We start from the raw sequence: 18,976 nt of genomic DNA, 5'->3' as shown, positions 1-18,976 counted from the left end.
ATGAGAGTGGCAGCCAACCTACCTGATATTGATACTAAATGCAAATTATGTAATGAAAGCCAACAAACTCTCTTTCACTTATTTCTACAATGCAATTATGCTACGCAGGTATGGAAGCATTTCAATTTTGATATGAATTTTGTTAGAAATGATACTACTATGTTCAATGAATGGTTAACAAACTGTTTTGAAAACCCAAACATGGGAGAATAGATTGGCATGTCCTTTGTAGTATCATAATGTGGTCTATTTGGAAAGTTAGGTGTGATGTAGTGTTTAAAAGGAAGTCACAGAATAGTGTTGTAACTGTTAATAACATCATTAAATTTATAAACAGCTACAGTATAGTTAATAATACATGCCACAATATAATGGAAGACCTTTACTATAATTCAAAGAATGATTCTGTTCTTCAGATTACTAAATACCCTGTTGTTGATATTACTATGAATTTGGCATTGCAAATTAACATTGCTATGACCAGGGAAGACACTACTATGAGAGCATGAATTGGTCTAACTTTGACTAATCATACAGGTACAGTCAGAGAAGCAAGAGGTTTCTTTATTGACAGTACAACGATAGAAGAACTAGAAAAAGCTGGAGCAGAAGCTGCTTTCCAATGGGCAACATGTTGGAGTGGCCACAGAATCTCCTTCGGAAATGATTCAGAACCAACTCTGGTGCTGCTGGTGGGAATGTATGCAGAAGCTCGACGACAACGTTACCTAATCAGTGAAGATTTTGGAAATACAAAAAACTTTGATATAAACTTTTTAGCCCAGGATTTTACTTTGGTTATAAGAAATGATATAATATGGGCAGCAAACCTACCTTCTTTTTGCAAAAAGTATGAAATCAACCACAAATGGGTGGAATTTAGCCTAAGGGCATTATTGAACTATCTGGACATTCAAATATGGAATAAAAATGTAATGTATGTTTGTAATTCCAATTTGGGATCTACTGAACAAAAACTATCAATATATTGAGGTTCTCCTCTTTTTCTAAAAAAAAGTTATTGGTCTACAAAAAAAGATTTGTTTATCTGCACCCCTCATATGATGATCAACTTGAGGGGTGCTCTCGGGCCTATGAATATTAGTAGCACTTCCCGTGCCGCTGATATCCATCATAGGGAGTCACTGGATAGATCAGTGGCATCATTCTTCAAAGTCAGTTTTGATGATGCTTTTCACTTTGAAGAAAGCTGGATGGATTAGGGCTTAATGATTCGTAATGATGCATGTAAAAGCAATGGTCTTAATTCATTCTCGTGGGTGGTATACATGATACAATCTGACCTTTTTTTTTTTGATATTAAAGGAAATTTCATTGCTTAAGATGGAGAAAAATTCATGTTTCTTATCAAGAGACTACAAATATCTTCATAGAAATTATTTAAAAGACTAATGTTTGTGGCTGTTTCTCTGATAGTTCTTGCAACTGCATCAGCCACTCTATTGTCTACTCTGCTTACGTAAGAAAAACTACAAGAAATAAAACTGGAACTCAAATGTTTAATGTGTTTCAGTAGATTCCTATTCTCCCATTGAATTAAGACGACATTATCAGTAATCGATTGGACCACTAGCTTTGCATCAGCTTCAATGTGAATATGTGTGAGATGTTTTTCTTGAGCCCACAGTAATGCTTCTCGAATAGCTATGCATTCTCCAGTTTTTGCGCTTAACACTCCATCTGAGTAGTTTCCCCTGACTCCTTCACAGCTTCCTGCATGATTTCGCAAAACGATACCCGTACCAAGAGTGCTAGTGTTTTCATCATATGAGGCATTTGTATTAAATTTTAAAACATCATGCAATGGCGGTTTCCAGTGAGATATTGCAGTAGGAAGAGTAATGTTTTGGTTCCCTGATGATGTATGCAGATGAGAGTTCGTGTAATAATGGATTTTATGCATACTAGTATAAGGATTTAGATTAACTCCCTGAAACACTTTTCACATCTGTCCTTACATAAGATCCATGCAGTGATCATTAAGGTTGTCACTTCACTGCCAACACCATTACTATCTGTGAACCAGCTTTCGACCCAAACTGAGATGTGATCATAATTCCTGTGCACTTGATTTATATCCACATTCATTAAACCCCAAACATTTCTTGCATGTCTGCAATGTAAGATAATATGTTCCATTGTTTCTTCACCTTGTCCACAGATTGCACATTCAGTTTCAATATTAGGATCAAAACGAGCCAATTTACTTCTTGTAGAATGTGATTCATGAATGCATCTCCAGGAAAATAGCTTTATTTTGTGCGCAATATTAGTTTTCCAGAGTCTTTTCCAAGTATTATTATGAATCACTCTTCCATTGATTGTAATCTCTGAAGAATTCATGGTGAGCTTTTTGTACGTGCTTTTAACAGAAAATTTGCAGTCTCTCGAAGGCATCCACATCATACTGTCTTCTCTAGAGTATCCAAGAAAATACCTTGTATCTTTTGAGAGGTGTTAACATCAAAAAGTTGATCCAGGAGCACGACATTCCAGCTATTTGAGTTGGGGAGAATCAGTTCTTCGACATCCTGGTAGAATCGATAAAGATCATTAGCAGGCACTGGAGGAGTATTGATGCCTAGTATCCACCTATCCAACCAAATTTTGGTTTTCTTCCCATTGTTTAATTCCATAAAATAATTTTGTTGAAAAATCTCCAGACCTTTTGTAGGAACAATTTTCTTCTTTGATAACTTGATGAAGAATATTGCCATGCTTGAAGTATTTACTGCCCATAATCCTTGTCCAGAGAGCATCTGATTCAGTGCACATTCTCCAGACCAATTTGGTTAACAATTCTAGGTTAAGCTTCTCAATATCTCTGAAAGACAAACCTCCAAAGTCTTTAGATTTGCATACCTTTTGCCATCCAATTGGGTTGTGACCTCTGTTAGATTTATGGCCCCGGAAAAATTTCCTCTGAATAGTTGTAAGCTTAGTAATCAAGTTATTGGGAAGCTTAAAAGTGCCCATTTGATAAACTGGTAAGGATTTGAGAACATGTTTGATCATTGTAGCTCTGCCAACTTGAGTAAGAGAAGAGGAAGACCATGTGGAGTATCTGCTTAAGAAGTTTTCTTCAATAGCTTTAAATGCCTCCTGTTTAGAATGCCCTAATAATAAAGGAGAACCAAGATACCTCTCTTTTGAATTCATGGTTTTAACACCTAATACTTGAGTAAGAGCTGCAACAACTTCTGGTTTTGTGTACTTGCTGAAATGCACTGATGATTTCTCAAAATTAATCATCTGACATGACTGTGCACTGAAATTTTGAAGTAAATCAAGTAAATTGTTGACTGAAGTAAGATTTGCTTGAGTGAAAATCAAGCAGTCATCTGCAAAGAGCAAATGATTGATGGCTGGAGAAGTAGCAACCACTTTAATAACTTGTATGGACTTGTTTTGTTGAGCAACAACAAGATGTCTTGAGACAAATTCCACGGGGATAATGAAAAGATAGTGTGATAGTGGATCACCTTGTCTGATTCCCCTTGTTGGTGTGAAATCTTCACATGGATCCCCATTTAACATGACTGACAATGATGTAGTACTTATGCACTGTTAAATGAGATCACAAAACTCCTTGCTGAAACCAAAGTAATCCAACACCTTTAGAAGAAAGTTCCATTCCAGCCTATCAAAGGATTTAGACATGTCTAGTTTAAGAGCAAGCCAACCAATTTGTCCTCTTTTCTTCTTCATGAAGTGAATTATTTCTTGTGCAATGACAGTGTTGTCACTTATTAACCTACTAGAAACATATGCAGCTTGATAAGGTGAGATTATTTTCTCCATGAGTGGTTTGAGTCTGTTGACAATAATTTTAGAAATAATCTTATATGATGTGTTACATAGACCAATTAGTCTATAATCAGCTGCACAAATAGCTTTCTTCTTTTTTGGAATGAGAGATATGTAAGTTTTGTTGATTTCTTTCACCATGAACTTAGATTCAAAGAATCTAGTTACCGTATTACTTACATCACTGCCAATAACATGCCATTGACTCTTGTAGAAACCTGCTTGAAACCCTTCTGGACCTGGGGCACTCCAGTTCTCCATACTTTTGAGAGTATCATGAATTTTTTGAGAGGTAGGAATACTAGTCAAGAGTGCATTTTATTCTACAGTAACAATTGATGGAATGACTTGAAAAAGGCCTTCATCTGGAGTAGTTTGGATGGACGTACTTATACTCTTGAAATGAGAAGTAAGGTGTTGAGAAATTTCTTCTCTTGTGAATAACCAATTACCATAATGATCTTGTAAAGCATCAATATTGTTTCTAATTCTCATTTTGTTCACTTTAGAGTGAAAATATTTGTTGTTGTTGTTGTCCATGTCTTTGATAAAATGATCTCTAGACTTTTGTTGGTATAATTCACTCTTTGTTTTGTGTCATTTGTTAATATCCTTGTTGATGCTGAGTATCTTGTTGTGAGTATCATCAGTTGGTGGAAGAGATTGAAGTACTTCTAATTTCTTTTGTAGCTCATCAACCTTTTCATTAATATTACCAAAGTTATTTTTGTTCACAAAGAGAGTCTCCTCCTAGCTGACTGAAACTTCTTTACCAGTTGAAATACAGGTGAACCAATAATATCAATATCCCAGACCTCTTCAATGACAGATGAACAAGTAGCATCTTCTAACCAGGTTAAGAAAAATTTAAATGGCTTCCAACAAGCATTGTCATGAGAGTTAGTAAGAAGCAAAATAGGACTATGATCACTACCAATTTGGTTCAGATGCACGATCTTGGAATTTGGATAATTATTAATCCAATCAACATTTCCAAGAGCCATATTTATTCTGGATCTCTTAGTTCCAGTATTAAGATTGTTTCTAGATCAAGTGTAATCCTTACCAACAAAACCTAAGTCTTCAAGACCACAAGATTGGACAATGTTGGTAACAAAACTATCATCTGAATTAGTAGGGTTATTATTAGTGTCTACGAGATGAAAATTTAAGTCACCAATAACAATCCAGGGTCCAGAGTGATCGACACCAATTTGCTGGATAAACTCCCACTGCTCTTTCTTTTTACTATAGTTTGTGTGACCATACATACAGGTGAGAAGATATTCAACTTTACTAGGGTCATGTTGAACTGCTAGGTTAAAAGTATTAAACCTAGAATCAAGCAGATCACATATAAAACCATTTTTCCATAGCAACACTAATCCTCCAGATAAACCTACTGGCTCAATATAGGCTTGGTTTGGGAATTGGTAGTGACTTAGGAGGGGTTTACTCTTATCTTGCTTAATTTTTGTTTTGCACAGAAAGTCACATCAGGATTTTTGGTTCTTACAAGACCATTAAGATGGTTACGGGATTCATAGGCATTTAGACCTTGCACATTCCAAGAGAGTATCCTCATATTTTTAGACAGATGCAAGTAAAATAAAAGATATAAATAACAGACACTTGTAAAAAAACTATGAACCCTAATGTGATAATAAATGCATGCAATTCTACGTGATTTAGTTATTCTAGAACTATGTTTGAAAGTCAAAACTGAGATGATTGGAAAATATAAACAGCAGTAGCATTTAATGCAGGAAAAGTTTGAATTAATGATGAGAATTACCTGACTTTCCTCTGATGCATTATTAGTTTGCTTTCCTCGAGTTGTGAGCCTTTGAGCTTGCTGGAGAAATGTGTATGAATCATTGATGATGTTGGTAGAAGAGGAAGAATTTTAAGACTCTATAGGCTCAGGGTTGGGACTACTAGTAATCCTAAGTCGTATTCCAAGCCTAGTATCATCTTCAACACCAGTCTCTTTCTGCTTGAGAAGGAAATCCATGTGAACAGCCTCATCATCTTTAGGCGGGACGAAAATGGTGGATTTGGTAAAAGTCTTATGGTTATTACGAGAAGCTGGAGTACCAACTATGCTTTTGGTGCTAAATGTCTTCGTAACGTTTTCAACTTTCCAAAATAGTAAGGCTTTTGATGTGCCTTAGCCAAAAAGTTTGCAGCTTCCTTACATGCACCCCTACAATGGTTGGCGCTCGAAGAAGAATTTGATCCAGCGAGTCATGCCAACGTTTGTTATAGCCTTGACTCCTCTTCTCAAAGGAATGGTGAGATTAACATTGACACAAACTTTCACAGGTACACTGCCAACTGGAATAACATCCTTTGGTTCAATTGCTACCACCTCACCCATTATTTCCCCAATCTTCGTAACAGCTGCTATATTCATATGCTCAGGTAAGATGTATCTGAGTTGAATCCAAAAATGTTGAAATCCCCAATGTTTTTATGTGTACACCATCTTTGGAATGTAGTCATTGACCACTAAGAGTCTTTTGTTGATATTCCAGGGATGTTCATTGATGACAGTGTTCAAAAGATCCCACTTGCTAAACTTGAAGATGAAAGTGTTTGGATCAATCTCCACGATTTTGACATCTTCTTCCGTCATAAAAGGCCACGTGAAATGGATAAATTTGAGCACCATATCATGACTCATTCTTCCTTCAATAATAACCCTTCCAATGGCACTTGCCTCCCAGTTGTTTTCTTCCGCGGTTTTTCCATCATCAGGCTGAGCAATGATAACATCCTTAGTGTCACCTAGCTCCAAAGTGGCTTTTTTGAATTTGCTAACCAAAGCACCTACTTGAGATGATCCTTCTTCGTCCATGATAAGATTGCTACACTTTTTAGGGTTGATGCAGTTTTTAGGGTTTTGACAAGTCTTAATACTGAGGATGAGGAAGTACTTTGGGTAAGGGCTATGACTCTGAATGATATTGTTACCATTAACCGAGACATACTCACTAAAGGTATGACCATTGGAAATAAATTTAATAAGGTAACTACAACTGGATATGGTTAGACTAATTGCCGACGTAAGCCTAAAATTGTGGAGGACGAAGTAAATGGGATTTTTGAATTTTCTGGTGATCGAGATTTTTAACTAGGGACTGAGTCAGTACGACAATGGATATTCTTCAACCAAACATCATTGAAACTATCACAGATTTTTCATTTCGTCAAACGATTGAGTAGAACAAGCTCGGCAAACGCCATGAACACAAAAAAACAAGTGGCAAACGTCATTAGGGAAACATCAAAGTGTAAACACATCTTAGGAAAGTACAAGGAGATTAGTGTGACATAATGCAATTAAACAAAAAATAATACGTAATATGAGTATAGATAAGAAACTAAGTTTTGTAATTTTAAAGGCTAATTAGATGACTGTAAAAAACATGAAGAGGATGAGAAGTATCAAAAACAATCAAATAAAGTTTAAAACATACAGATTTTAAGATTGAAACCAAGAAAGATACTAACTGAGTTGGATGTGCAAAGTCGCCCGACTCATAGGAGAGAGATAAGGTGATACAATCTGGCTTACAGCGTTTGAACTTTGAAGTTGGAAGCTTCCGCTTGGGCACTCTTTGGCCCGGCCGGGCAACATATGTGGGCCATGACCGTGGAGGGGTCAAGGTTCGAGTCTCGGGGTGAGACCTTGAATTTATTTATTGTCATTTTTATTTATATTATCAAAAAACAAAGATACTGAAGAAGATAATGTATCCTATTTTTTCGTAACTTTATCTCCCTCTATCTAACAGAAAGAATTTTGCTGCTTTCTCTGTCAGTTTTTCATGGCATCTCTGCCTTGTGTAACTAGGAATCTCAAGCTTGAGCATGAATTCAGAAAATCATCTACATACAATTCCATTTCCACTGATAATAAGGTAACTCTTAAATTTCTACTCCTCTCTGTTTATGCTTTCTTTTTCAGAACCCACAATTGTTTGTTGAATTGCCACAAAGAAGAAGTAATCTCCATTCGTTGTTGATTTTACATGGTGTAATTTAGACTAAAATTTGTTTGTTGAAATGCCACAAAGAAGAAGTAGTTTCTCTTCGTTGTTGATTTTACATGGTGTAATTCTATGGTGATTTTCTTGAATTGTAGACTACAAGTATCTCCTACCAGAGAAATTTTACATCAAAAGCAAATTTGGAACCAAAAAGTTTGGATTTCAGAGAAGCGATTTCGATATTGAAAGAGGGTAGTAGGGATGTGGAGTCAGGATTTTATGTTCCTGTTCTGCAGGAATGTATTGACAGGAATTCAGTCTCAGATGCTCAGATTATTCATACCCACATTGTAAAAACTGGAGCTCATACTGACTTGTTCGTTATGTCTTTCTTACTCAATGTTTACGCAAAATGTGGGTCGATGGAGTATGCAGTTAACGTATTTGAGAACTTGCCGAGGAGGAATATTGTTAATTGGACTGCTTTGATGACGGGGTATGTTCAGAATTCGCAGCCAGAACTTGCAATTCAGGTATTTCTTGAATTACTGGAAGCTGGGGTTTATCCTACCAACTACACTTTGGGTGCTGTCATAAATGCGTGTTCGTCGTTGTTCTCTATCAAATTTGGTAGGCAGATCCATGGCTACATTATTAAGTACCAGATTGAATCGGATACAAGTATGGGCAATGCCCTTTGTAGCTTATATTCCAAATGTGGCAGCTTTGAGTGTGCAGTTAAATCCTTTCGGAGAATCCCAGAGAAGAACGTCATCTCCTGGACTACTGTTTTATCTGCTTGTGGTGATAATGGGCAACCTGAGAAGGGGTTGAATTTTTTTGCTGAGATGCTTATGGAAGATGGTGAACCAAATGAGTTTACCTTGACTAGTGTATTGAGTTTGTGCTGCTTAATGCATGCTTTGGGTTTTGGGGAGCAGGTTCATTCCTACAGTATCAAGCTTGGTTACGACGCTAGTGTGTCTATTAAGAATTCTATCATGTATCTGTATCTGAGATCTGGACGGGTTGACGAAGCAAGGAGATTGTTTGATGCAATGGGAACCATATCTTTGGTAACATGGAATGCGATTATAGCAGGCTATAGTCAGATTATGGGTTCTGAAAAGGATTATCTGAAGGCTCATCATAGTGGTGCTGAGGCGCTTCAAATCTATCTCAAATTGCACAGGTCAAGAATGAAGCCAGATCTATTTACCTTCTCCAGTATCCTGACTGTTTGTAGTGGCTTGGTGGCATTAGATCAAGGAGAACAAATACATGCACAGACAATAAAAAGTGGGTTCTTATCAGACGTTGTTGTTGGGAGCGCATTGGTTAACATGTATTACAAATGTGGAAGTGCTGAAAAAGCAACTAAAGCTTTTGTGGAGATGCCTACAAGAACATTGATATCTTGGAGTTCCATGATCACAGGTTTTGCCCAGCATGGTCGATGTGTTGAAGCATTGCAGCTTTTCGAGGATATGATTATAACGGGCGTCAAACCTAACAAAGTTACTTTCATTGGTGTTCTCTCGGCTTGTAGCCATGCTGGCATGGTTGATGAAGCGCTGAATTACTTTGAAATGATGAAGAAAAAGTATAAGATAAAACCTGTGGTGGACCATTATGCATGCTTAATTGATATGTATGTGAGGTTGGGAAAGTTGCAGGAGGCTTTTGATTTTATAGAGAAAATGGATTTTGAACCTAATGAGTTCATTTGGTCAATGTTGATTGCTGGATGTAGAAGCCATGGGAATATGGAGTTAGGATTTTACGCAGCTGAGCGGCTACTTCAACTTAAACCGAAAGATTGTGAAACTTATGCATTATTGTTGAGCATGTATATCTCAGCTGGGAAATGGAAAGACGTAACGAAGGTGAGGAAAATGATGAAGGATAAAAAACTTGGAAGTTTGCAGGATTGGAGTTCAATTAGCATTAAAGATAAGGTTTATTCCTTTAAACCTGATGATAAATCGCATAATCGAAGTGTAGAGATGTACAGATTATTGGAGGACCTCGTTGAAAGAGCAAAGAGTCTTGGTTATGTGTCAGAGAGAAGCTTAGACGTCGTCGATGAGGATGATAATGATGATGGAAATCTTTCGTCTACTATCCATCATAGTGAAAAATTAGCAGTTGCTTTCGGCTTGTTAAGCACTTGTCAAGGTTCATCTATACGGGTAATCAAGAGTATTAGTATGTACAGAGATTCCCATTCCTTAATCAAGTATATATCTGCAATGACTGGAAGGGAAATTATTCTTCGGGATAGCAAGCGACTCCACCAGTTCAATGATGGCCAATGTTCTTGTGGAGATTTTGGTAGTCTTCTTTGAATCTGGTGATGCATTAAACCTTTTCTAACTATCAATGGTGAATTGCAATAGACCGGATGATGTTTCCTTTCATTTTTCAGAGTACGTTGTGTTTACAACCTTAGTGAAGTTTTGGTAGATCAAATTCTCATTCTAGTTTTCCTGAGGCTAGTTTTCCTTCCCACTCCGGGATATTCAACTGTAGAGGAACTTGTATGTAATTCTTTGTACTACATGTTTTATGTATCAAAGGAATAAAATTGTTTAATGAATATATCAGTGGTATCGTTCAGGGGTATCCTTATTGTGCTTTGGATATATCGCTTGCAGTATATAAACTCTTCTTTCAGTAGCTCGCACTATCAGTGCTATCGGGAGTTGGCGAGAGTGTCTTAGGATTCAACAAGATACAAGTAGCATTTGCAGAAATCAAGATACTGTCAATGATCACCGTTACAGGATGCAGCAAAAGGTGGAACTTATGCTTGTCAGATAAGTCTTCTTTCACTTTTCTTTCAGTCTATAGTTCTTCAACTTGAATTAATGTTGTTCAGAAGACGACCGTTTTTTAGGAACATTAATATGCTTTTGACAAATAGGACCAGCAAGAATAGATGGAACCAGAGTTGAAACTATAAATTAATCAATTTATCACTGCAAGATTATGCCACATACTTTTTTGCTTTTGTTGTGTTTCCCTATTACTAGTATCAACAGGAATCCGCAAATAAAACTATGAAAAAGGAAATTTGCCGTGTACCAAACTGATACTTGAAGAGCAAATTTGAGCTTTTCAGACTTTGAATTTTATGTTCTCTGGTTCTTCGATGCAAAGCGGAGGACCACATAAAATAGCACTCTGTAGAATACAGCCCAACCCAGCATTATGTAAATCTTTTTCCACTTCTGTGATGCATGTGAATCTATGTCCAACCCTTCTAAGATCTTAAACCCATTGATTGCAGCTCCGCTGAGATCATTCCCGAAAACATTAGTTGTCTGAAATTCATTCATCAATAACCCTTCATATGGATATGTCATTGTTGAGATTATATGCATCCATTTCCAATATGATGGAATATCTTTGCCATTCACGAAGTAACCGCAGAACAAGAAGAAGAGAGCTGTAAACGCGATAACAGCAGCATAACCCAGAATGTAATTGGGCACGACTGAGCTGACAAACACGACAAAGGAGTTGGTAGTCAGGAGGGAAACATATAGCACAATCAGGAAATACAGGAATGGGCCGCGAAGAGTCAGTGCGAACCAAACAATCCCAGCATATGTTGCTGCCTGGATAGCGAAGAACGGAAGGTAAGTAATTAGCCCAGATATTGCATAAGAGGAAGCTCGATAAGCATTATGTGAACTTTCGCGAACAAATATGAAACGTTCTTGGATGAATGCAGGCACAGCGTCATTGGAAGAGAAGAAAAAGAGGCAAACAGTGAAGATGAAGAAACTGAGAAGATCAGTGGTTCCTTGCAAGTTATCTTTAGGGTGTGTAAACATGGTGGCCATCAGGACACCCATAAATGTCAGAACCATCTGCCGTGAAAGGAAAAGCTCAGGGGTTCTTCGGATGTTTGTGAAGTTTCGACGCATGAGCATCCATACCTCTACGAAGAATGAATTAGCAAACTTGGGTCCAAGTTGGTGGTGCACAGCTAAACTAGTAGGACCCTTGGGAGTGAAATCAGTGAAGTAATCGTGTTCGTGAAGGCTGTAATCACTGTCGTGAGGGGTCGGAGTTCCTGCCAGTATTTCATTCGAATAGGTATAGTACCCTGGAGAACTACTGCATAAAACATGAATAAAATGATCATGTCAAAAATTTCTTAAGTCTTGATACTTTCGCTTTTTCATTTTTTGCCCGAGGATAAAATTGAAAAGGTGAAAGTATCACTTTTTCTGAAACGGAGGCAGTATAAGTTTTTACCTCGTTGGATGATGCATTTTTCGATCAGTTTTAAGCCGAGCAGGCGTAAGGCTTGCAGACCATGATCTTGATGTATTCAGTTCACTCCTAACACTGCAATCATAATTGTTAACTACCCTTCTCTTGCTGACACTACTGTCTATTGACAGATGAAGTTGGTTCCGATTTTTGTTCATTTGATCTGCCCTCTCTAGTGCAGGTGTTTGTGGTGGTGTCTGGATGATCGTCGAAAATGATAGTTCTAAATCAGAAAGTTTTGGTGGCTTCATTCCAGTAATCGCGAAATCAGCAAGTGCAGTAACACCAATCTCGGATTGATCATATTCTTGAATCACATCCAATAAGTACTCTATCGAGTTCTCTCCTTTCGGAACCTTTCTTCCCATTCGTCCAAGGTGTGAGCTGACATCCTTAGGTGCTCCTTGGTACATCAATTGACCACGGGCGAGTATTATGAGATGGTCCAGAAGCATTTGGATTCTGTGCGAGGGTTGATGGATGGTAAGGATTACTGTACTACCAGTACGTGCTATGTCATGTAATCTGTCAATTACACTCTGTGCACTTGTTGAGTCTAGACCTGAAGTCGGTTCGTCGAGGAAGAGGAGAGCTGGTCCATGAATTATGTCCACTCCAATTGAAACTCTTCGACGCTCGCCACCTGACACTCCTCGAGTCCCTTCATCACCTATGTAAGTGTTCCTAGCCGACTTTAATAGTTTACAGAAGCAAAGCATCAGTTTCAATTAAAACATCTCTACAATATAGAGTTTCATTCAACTAGTATTGGTAAAACTTTTAGATATTTATAATGATCTGCTCTCTCCGTTTCAGGAAAAGTGGTACTTTCACTTTTTTCTATTTGGCCTAGTTTTAGGCTAAAATGAATCACTTTTCCTGAAACGGAGGTAGTACAGTTTAATTTATAAACATTAGAAAAATGGATGACTTACTGATAAACCAAGTTGCTCGATCAACTTCTCGACTCGCTGCTGCTTCTCAGCTTTCGATATGGACCCTAACCGAAAATCAGCAGCATACAGTAACGTCTCATAAACCGTTAGCATCGGAAATAGACGATCATCTTGCATTATATAAGCCGATGTTCTCTTAATGAAACTTGGACTCATTTCTATACCGTCCAACGATACCCTACCCTTTAAACTACCACTTGCAATCCTCCCTGCTAGCCCATCCAAGAACGTAGATTTCCCTGCACCACTAGGACCCATGACAGCCGTGACACGACCTTTTGGTGCATACCCTGTAATATCGTGCAACAAGTCTACATCTTCCTTGTGCCATTTCCTATCAATCTTCAGCTTCTTTACAACTGTATACGTTAAGTTCGAGAATTCAAGTCCTCCTATGAAATTTGGCGGCCTGAACACCTGTATCACTGAATCCTTCTGATTCCCATTTTGATTATACATCTTTTTTATGTTTTTCAGAGTTTCTGATTTTTTTTTTCTCTTGATCTCTCAAGTTTTAGGGCCGAATGGAGAATAAAAGGGAGGTGAAAAGCTTGACTGTAAACTGGCTGGCTCCTGCAGGGAAGAATGTCTGAGGAGGTAATCCCAATGTATATAACATAATCAATTTTGTTTTCATTGCAAAATCCAAATGAAATATCTTGTTTACAAATGAAAAATCTTGTTTTCTTCATCAACTGATTTTAACCTGTACTGTTTTTAACTATTATGGGGTTTGGGTCTGAAACAGTACAAATTCTCAAGACATTTTCTCGGATCTTTTATACACTAATTTGGGTTATAACTTGATTTGTTTAACCCAAGTTGCATTTATTTAACAACTGTTCGATGAGATTCACTATCGATACCATCGTAGATGCATGTATTTTGTTATTAACGCCATTTATAGTCGATTTACCCTTATTTTCACCAATCTTTGATGGTGAATATGAGAAGCACTTCTGCTTTTGATTCCCGAAACGGCGCTAAATCTCTAAAGCTATGGAGTTGCCCTTATATAATCCACAACCCGTAATGAAGAGATTATCCATGGAAACAAATCAAAATGTATGCACATTGTTAAAAAACTTAAAAATTTGAAGACAAATAAAATAGTACTAAATCATGGCAAACTAAAAGTACAAAAAAAAAAAAAAAATGCTATCAAAATTTCAATCCTAGTTTCTAGAATGACCTGGACTCACAAGTCATCATCCTTTTCCTCGTCTGATTCTTCTTCTGATGATTCCTCTTCTTCTTCTAATAGCTTTTCAGCTTCCCGTCTTGCTGCATCTTCTTTTGATTTTTCAAGTGCAGTAATCAAATTCCCCAGGCAAACCTCAGAGTGGTCACCTCCATTAACAGTTTTAGGCATCAAATTCTCAGCAACATCAGCAGGAGTGATCTTCGCCTCATCGATCATACAACGAATCTTCTCAAACGATGGGTGATCATCAATTTTCAAATAGTTCTTAGCCAATATCTTGAACCCCTCAAAGCAACAATATGACATCTCAATATGCTTATCCATGCGACCACGTCTAATGAGTGCAGGATCCAATTTCTCGACATGGTTGGTAGTAAAAATGATAAATCTTTCCCCGCCAGTACTTGACCATAACCCATCAATGAAATTCAGCAGTCCTGAGAGAGTTACTTCCTGGTCTCCGTAAATCTCTGCCAGACGTTTCCTACGCGATTTTTCTTCCTTGCTCTCATTTTTCTTCTTCGTCTTGCGCTTGTTTGTAAGTGCCATGTTGCAATCGATATCTTCAATCACAATAATCGACCTGTCGGACGTATCAAGCAAGAGCTTTCGCAGTTCACTGTTGCCACGTTTCACTGCTTTCAACTCGAGATCATAGATATCATAATTCATGAACTTAGATATTGCAGCGATCATAGAAGACTTGCCGGTACCCGGCGGACCGTATAGAAGATACCCACGTTTCCACGCTTTACCAGTCGTTGCATAATAGTCTTTAGCTTTGCTGAATGCAATGAGATCGTCCATAATATCCGCCTTCTTTGCTGCATCCATTGCTAGAGTATCAAATGATGCAGGGTGATTAAACACTACATGACCCCACAGCTCTTCCTCATAATCATCCCTACTGTGATTAGTGTAAAGCTTCCTCTGCTGGTTTTTGGCTAAGACTTCCTTCCCTTTCTCCATTACATGATTCAGATAATAGTCGGTAACCAACAGCCGGTCCTGCTTACGGAATGAAAGCGTTAAAGACCGCCGTGGCCTTTTGTATTCTTCGTCGTGTTTCCGTGGCTTTCCGAAGTCTTTAGCACTAGTTAACTTCCACGAAAATTTAGTTCCATAATACTCATCAGTTATACTCATCTCATAATCAACCATAGTCAAAAGAAAGCTGCTGCTATTCTTTGGAGTAAACGCCTTGAGCTGCATTGCACTTTTGATCCCTATTGTACTAAGATAAGCTTCAGTGTAGGTGTAAGATTGGTTTTTCTGATCAATGAGTTGATCAGCTGGGTATTCATCAATGCTGATTTTTGCATAATGTTTTGTCAAACGATTGAAATGCGGCGTTATGTATTGTTCTTTGAGTTCATGTAGATAACCATGTGGGAAGAAATTGTCAGTTACAAAGTTGATGAGAAGAACAATTATTGAACTTAAACTTGTTCCTAATATTGCCCAGTCTCGTATTTCCCACATCTTGATTTGTTGCAGATTGAGATGTTCTTTTTTTTTTCTTGTTGCAACAAAAAAAAAAGCGTTAGTATAGGAAGAAGATGCATGCATTCATTAGATAAATTATGCATGGGAGTAGTAGTGGGTTAGCAAGAGGACGGACGGAAACTTGGTAGACAAGGACTGGCTTTTTTTGCAAATTGTTTCACTTTCCAAAAAAAACAAATGGTTTCCTGCAAGTGCAAGGCACAATACTTTTTGTTTTATCTTGGTATAGATTTTGTTTGATTAATGGCTTCCAAAAAAACAAAAAATACAGGTACATCACCAAGTGCACAAGCAAAAGCTGAAAAGAAATTCTAGACTCTAGAATAACAAGCCAAGGTCGAGTCTGCATGCAATATGGAGCAGGAGCTTGAAGCAGTTGAACATAAGAAGTAGTTTATGTGAAATACCTGTTAAAGATAATTTGTTGTAGCAGTTGATCAACTTGTAGTATCGCAGGTTTTGGACGACCCTGGTTCCTCTCTCTTGATCTTAAATTGTAAGTTCTCTCAATACTGTATCCCTTTTATAGGGAAAGGTATTCAACCTTCTTCAAAGATTATACAAGAAACCATGCATAAATGAGGCAATATCCTAACATAGATTTTCATAAAAGAAGAACCCAGTACTGTTAATTTTTGCAGTAGCCGAAAATATTCATAAAAATAGAGCTCTGTACCGTTAAGAATTAAACTTCTAGAAGAAACCAGATACTATGTGGCAATGTCCTAATATAGATTTTCAAATATCTCTGTCCGTACTTTGTAGTCCACACTCCACAGACTCCACACTGCAGAGATAAAAAAAATAATATATGTGCACAGCGTGAGCGAACTAACCATCTAGTCTTAGTCAGCATACATTAATTAAATTTAAAAAATAATTTCTTGAAAGACCCCGAAAACTTTGACCATCAAGACATGAGGGCAGTTAGGGTTTTTTGCATAGTTCGCAATATGCGGTCTCAATACTTTACAGTGACATTGGCTATACATACCGATACTGACCGACTCCAAATGTCCGTGCAGGACAGACCTTAACCTTTTTGCCAAACCAAGCTTTCACATTTTAATTTTGGATTGATGGGGAAACTAATATACGAGTAATGTCATACACAAGTACAGACCATTTGGTACTATCCTAAAAAAATATTGGAATATTTAAGAACTAACACAAAATTTGTAGAATTCAGCTAACCAGATTTCGAGGATACATCATAGGCCAGCCTTAATGCCACTACAGGTAATAATTAAATTAAATTCGAGTATTAAAAATTGTTAACATGACCCAATCTTTTCTAAACAAATTAAGGGCTTTTATATCCTCTTAACCTATATACGAGTGTGCAAGTTAACATGACCTAGTCAGTTTTAATCATAACAAACTCATATGCTGAAGTTCTCTGAATAAACTTGAACTCATATCCCCCGCCCAACTATATCTACTCTGAGATTTTTTACTACCACTTGCATTTCTCCCTGCTAAACCATCCAAGAATGTCGATTTCCCTGCACCTTTTGGTGCATACCCTGTAATGTCATGCAACAAGTCCTAGTGCTATTTTCTATCCATTTATGTTAAGTTTGAGAATCCAATATCAATCTATGTTAAGTTTAAAAATTATTACGGTGGATATTGTTTCTTCGTAGCCCTACACGTGGCCAGGATATTTCCTGTACCTACACACTTTTCAAAATCATAAGGGAATCAAATTGTCTGCAATTTTACTGCTACTATGGATTTAGCATCAGCAGAACTTGACACATCGTGATGGTACTTGTAAGTAGTACTCAGCCAATAGACGACTCCATTCACATAGATTCTGCGTATGCCTTCTAAGGCGGGACGTCATGAATCCTTCTCCATTTATTTTGCCCCACAGTCAAAACCTCGCAAAATCACGTTTAGTATCATACGAAAGCCATAGGCAAACTAGTTTGTGTTCCTTAGTTTTAAAATCAAATCCAAATCCATAAAAAGCTTCCATATCATTATGCTTTTCTTCCCACGGTACCCTTGATTCAATCCAAGATGTTTTGTCTCCAGTGCTGGGGTTATAAATAAGAACGTTACCCATACAACTCTTCAAGCACAACAAACCATAGACAAGATTCATAGTTTGAGCAGGACCAAATCCTCCTTTCGACGGTAACTCTACTTTCATCTGATCTAGGAGTATTCCGCCTTGAAACAAGTCAACCGAGAACAAAATCCTCCCACTCTTACTAACAAAGATAAGGAGTTTTGGACAAGCTTTTGATCGTATGTAGTGTAAATCAACAAAGTATGGATCTCTCTAACTATAGAATTCCAACGTGTACAAACACGCTTTGCCTGCAATAAGGACTTCACCGGAAGCCGGACCAGTATTTCGCACATGGTGTCACCATCAAGTAGGCTAAAAGGGGTTTTAATAACATCTACACTGCTGAGAGTCGACGGAAAAGCACTGGTGGGAGTATTGATCTTGTTAAACACTTAGTAGTTTTGTGGTCTTCCGATTCTGACACCTTAAATTTGTTACCCCTAGTCTCGTTTGGAACAATTGGGAAGAACTCATGAGTGAGTGTACATTGTGTATTCTTGTCTCTTTTTTCTCTTTAATATAACCTTTTCTTCGGAGAAAAAAAAAAGAACATCTACACTGCAATCTCTCCTTATGTTCATCTTGATCGTGATAATAGGGTGCTATAGACAAATTAATGGGCACTAGCACTGTACGATCAGACACCTTAATCTTTTGAGATGGAGATCAACCACCTTATTTTGTATATATTTATTATATAGATTATAGAGTAAACAGAAACTTAAAGGGGAACAACTAATAAAAGAAATACTGAACATATTAGGATTAGACAAGTCGCGAGGCAATAGTGTCGGTGTCCCACTAAATTGGTGGGTTTTAAACGTTTCATCATCCAAACAAATCAGGATATCGTGATGCTGTAACTGGAAAAGTAATCCGTATCCGAGAACCTACAAATATTAATATTGAAACTCTTCCTACTTCGGTTTCCATTAACGGCAAGGCTGAAAGGGTATGGTATTGTTTTAACGTCAGAACTTGAAGATGATCACCCTTCGGTTTCCAAACATTTCTGCTTTTAGTTGCTAAACATGCTTTAAAACACCAACCCCGCAACATATTATATCCATGGTAACAAATCAAGATTAAAAAGAAATTACTAGTAATTAATTATAGC

At 37.5% G+C, this 18,976-nt stretch overlaps 4 protein-coding genes and 1 long non-coding RNA gene across 5 annotated transcripts in view; 2 read left to right on the top strand and 3 right to left on the bottom strand.

The window, feature by feature from the left end:
* Positions 1-7,585: 7,585 nt before the first annotated feature.
* On the top strand, positions 7,586-10,466 carry LOC113328591 (pentatricopeptide repeat-containing protein At3g26782, mitochondrial-like). The gene is made up of 2 exons (XM_026575661.1): positions 7,586-7,754; positions 7,979-10,466. Exons 1-2 carry the CDS (start codon positions 7,662-7,664, stop codon positions 10,169-10,171), a joined length of 2,286 nt encoding a protein of 761 aa, XP_026431446.1. The 5' UTR covers positions 7,586-7,661; the 3' UTR covers positions 10,172-10,466.
* A 20-nt stretch (positions 10,467-10,486) lies between these two features.
* On the bottom strand, positions 10,487-13,525 carry LOC113328589 (ABC transporter G family member 17-like). Its single transcript, XM_026575660.1, has 3 exons — positions 13,046-13,525; positions 12,093-12,802; positions 10,487-11,951 (listed from the first exon to the last, which is right to left on the bottom strand). Exons 1-3 carry the CDS (start codon positions 13,523-13,525, stop codon positions 10,958-10,960), a joined length of 2,184 nt encoding a protein of 727 aa, XP_026431445.1. The 3' UTR covers positions 10,487-10,957.
* On the top strand, positions 12,660-13,790 carry LOC113328590. Its single transcript, XR_003349467.1, has 2 exons — positions 12,660-12,784; positions 13,579-13,790. It is a non-coding gene; the product is annotated as an uncharacterized LOC113328590 (long non-coding RNA).
* Positions 13,791-14,264: 474 nt separating this feature from the next.
* LOC113328554 (AAA-ATPase At3g28540-like) lies at positions 14,265-15,752 on the bottom strand. The gene has a single exon (XM_026575633.1). The coding sequence runs from the start codon at positions 15,750-15,752 to the stop codon at positions 14,265-14,267; it is 1,488 nt and encodes a 495-aa protein (XP_026431418.1).
* Positions 15,753-17,655: 1,903 nt separating this feature from the next.
* LOC113328553 (AAA-ATPase ASD, mitochondrial-like) overlaps positions 17,656-18,976 on the bottom strand; it is a 30,224-nt gene continuing 28,903 nt past the window's right edge. Inside the window, exon 4 of the mRNA XM_026575632.1 lies at positions 17,656-17,856. Within this exon, the coding sequence (XP_026431417.1) occupies positions 17,656-17,856 (201 nt within the window). The remainder of the gene's footprint in view (positions 17,857-18,976) is intronic.

Source organism: Papaver somniferum, unplaced genomic scaffold (genome assembly GCF_003573695.1).
Source record: "Papaver somniferum cultivar HN1 unplaced genomic scaffold, ASM357369v1 unplaced-scaffold_11, whole genome shotgun sequence".
NCBI classification, from domain to species: Eukaryota; Viridiplantae; Streptophyta; class Magnoliopsida; order Ranunculales; family Papaveraceae; genus Papaver; species Papaver somniferum.
The sequence above is the reverse complement of the archived record's forward strand: the minus strand, read 5'-3'. Positions and strand labels throughout refer to the sequence as shown.

Bases quoted from the DNA above. Each gene is read 5' to 3' on its own strand.
- LOC113328591 (XM_026575661.1), top strand. From the start codon at position 7,662: ATGGCATCTCTGCCTTGTGTAACTAGGAATCTCAAGCTTGAGCATGAA. The intron at 7,755-7,978 runs GTAACTCTTAAA...CTTGAATTGTAG, and splicing joins CCATTTCCACTGATAATAAG to ACTACAAGTATCTCCTACCA.
- LOC113328589 (XM_026575660.1), bottom strand. From the start codon at position 13,525: ATGTATAATCAAAATGGGAATCAGAAGGATTCAGTGATACAGGTGTTC. The intron at 12,803-13,045 runs GTAAGTCATCCA...AAACTATTAAAG, and splicing joins TCGAGCAACTTGGTTTATCA to TCGGCTAGGAACACTTACAT. The intron at 11,952-12,092 runs GTAAAAACTTAT...TGTTTTATGCAG, and splicing joins AAAATGCATCATCCAACGAG to TAGTTCTCCAGGGTACTATA.
- LOC113328554 (XM_026575633.1), bottom strand. From the start codon at position 15,752: ATGTGGGAAATACGAGACTGGGCAATATTAGGAACAAGTTTAAGTTCA.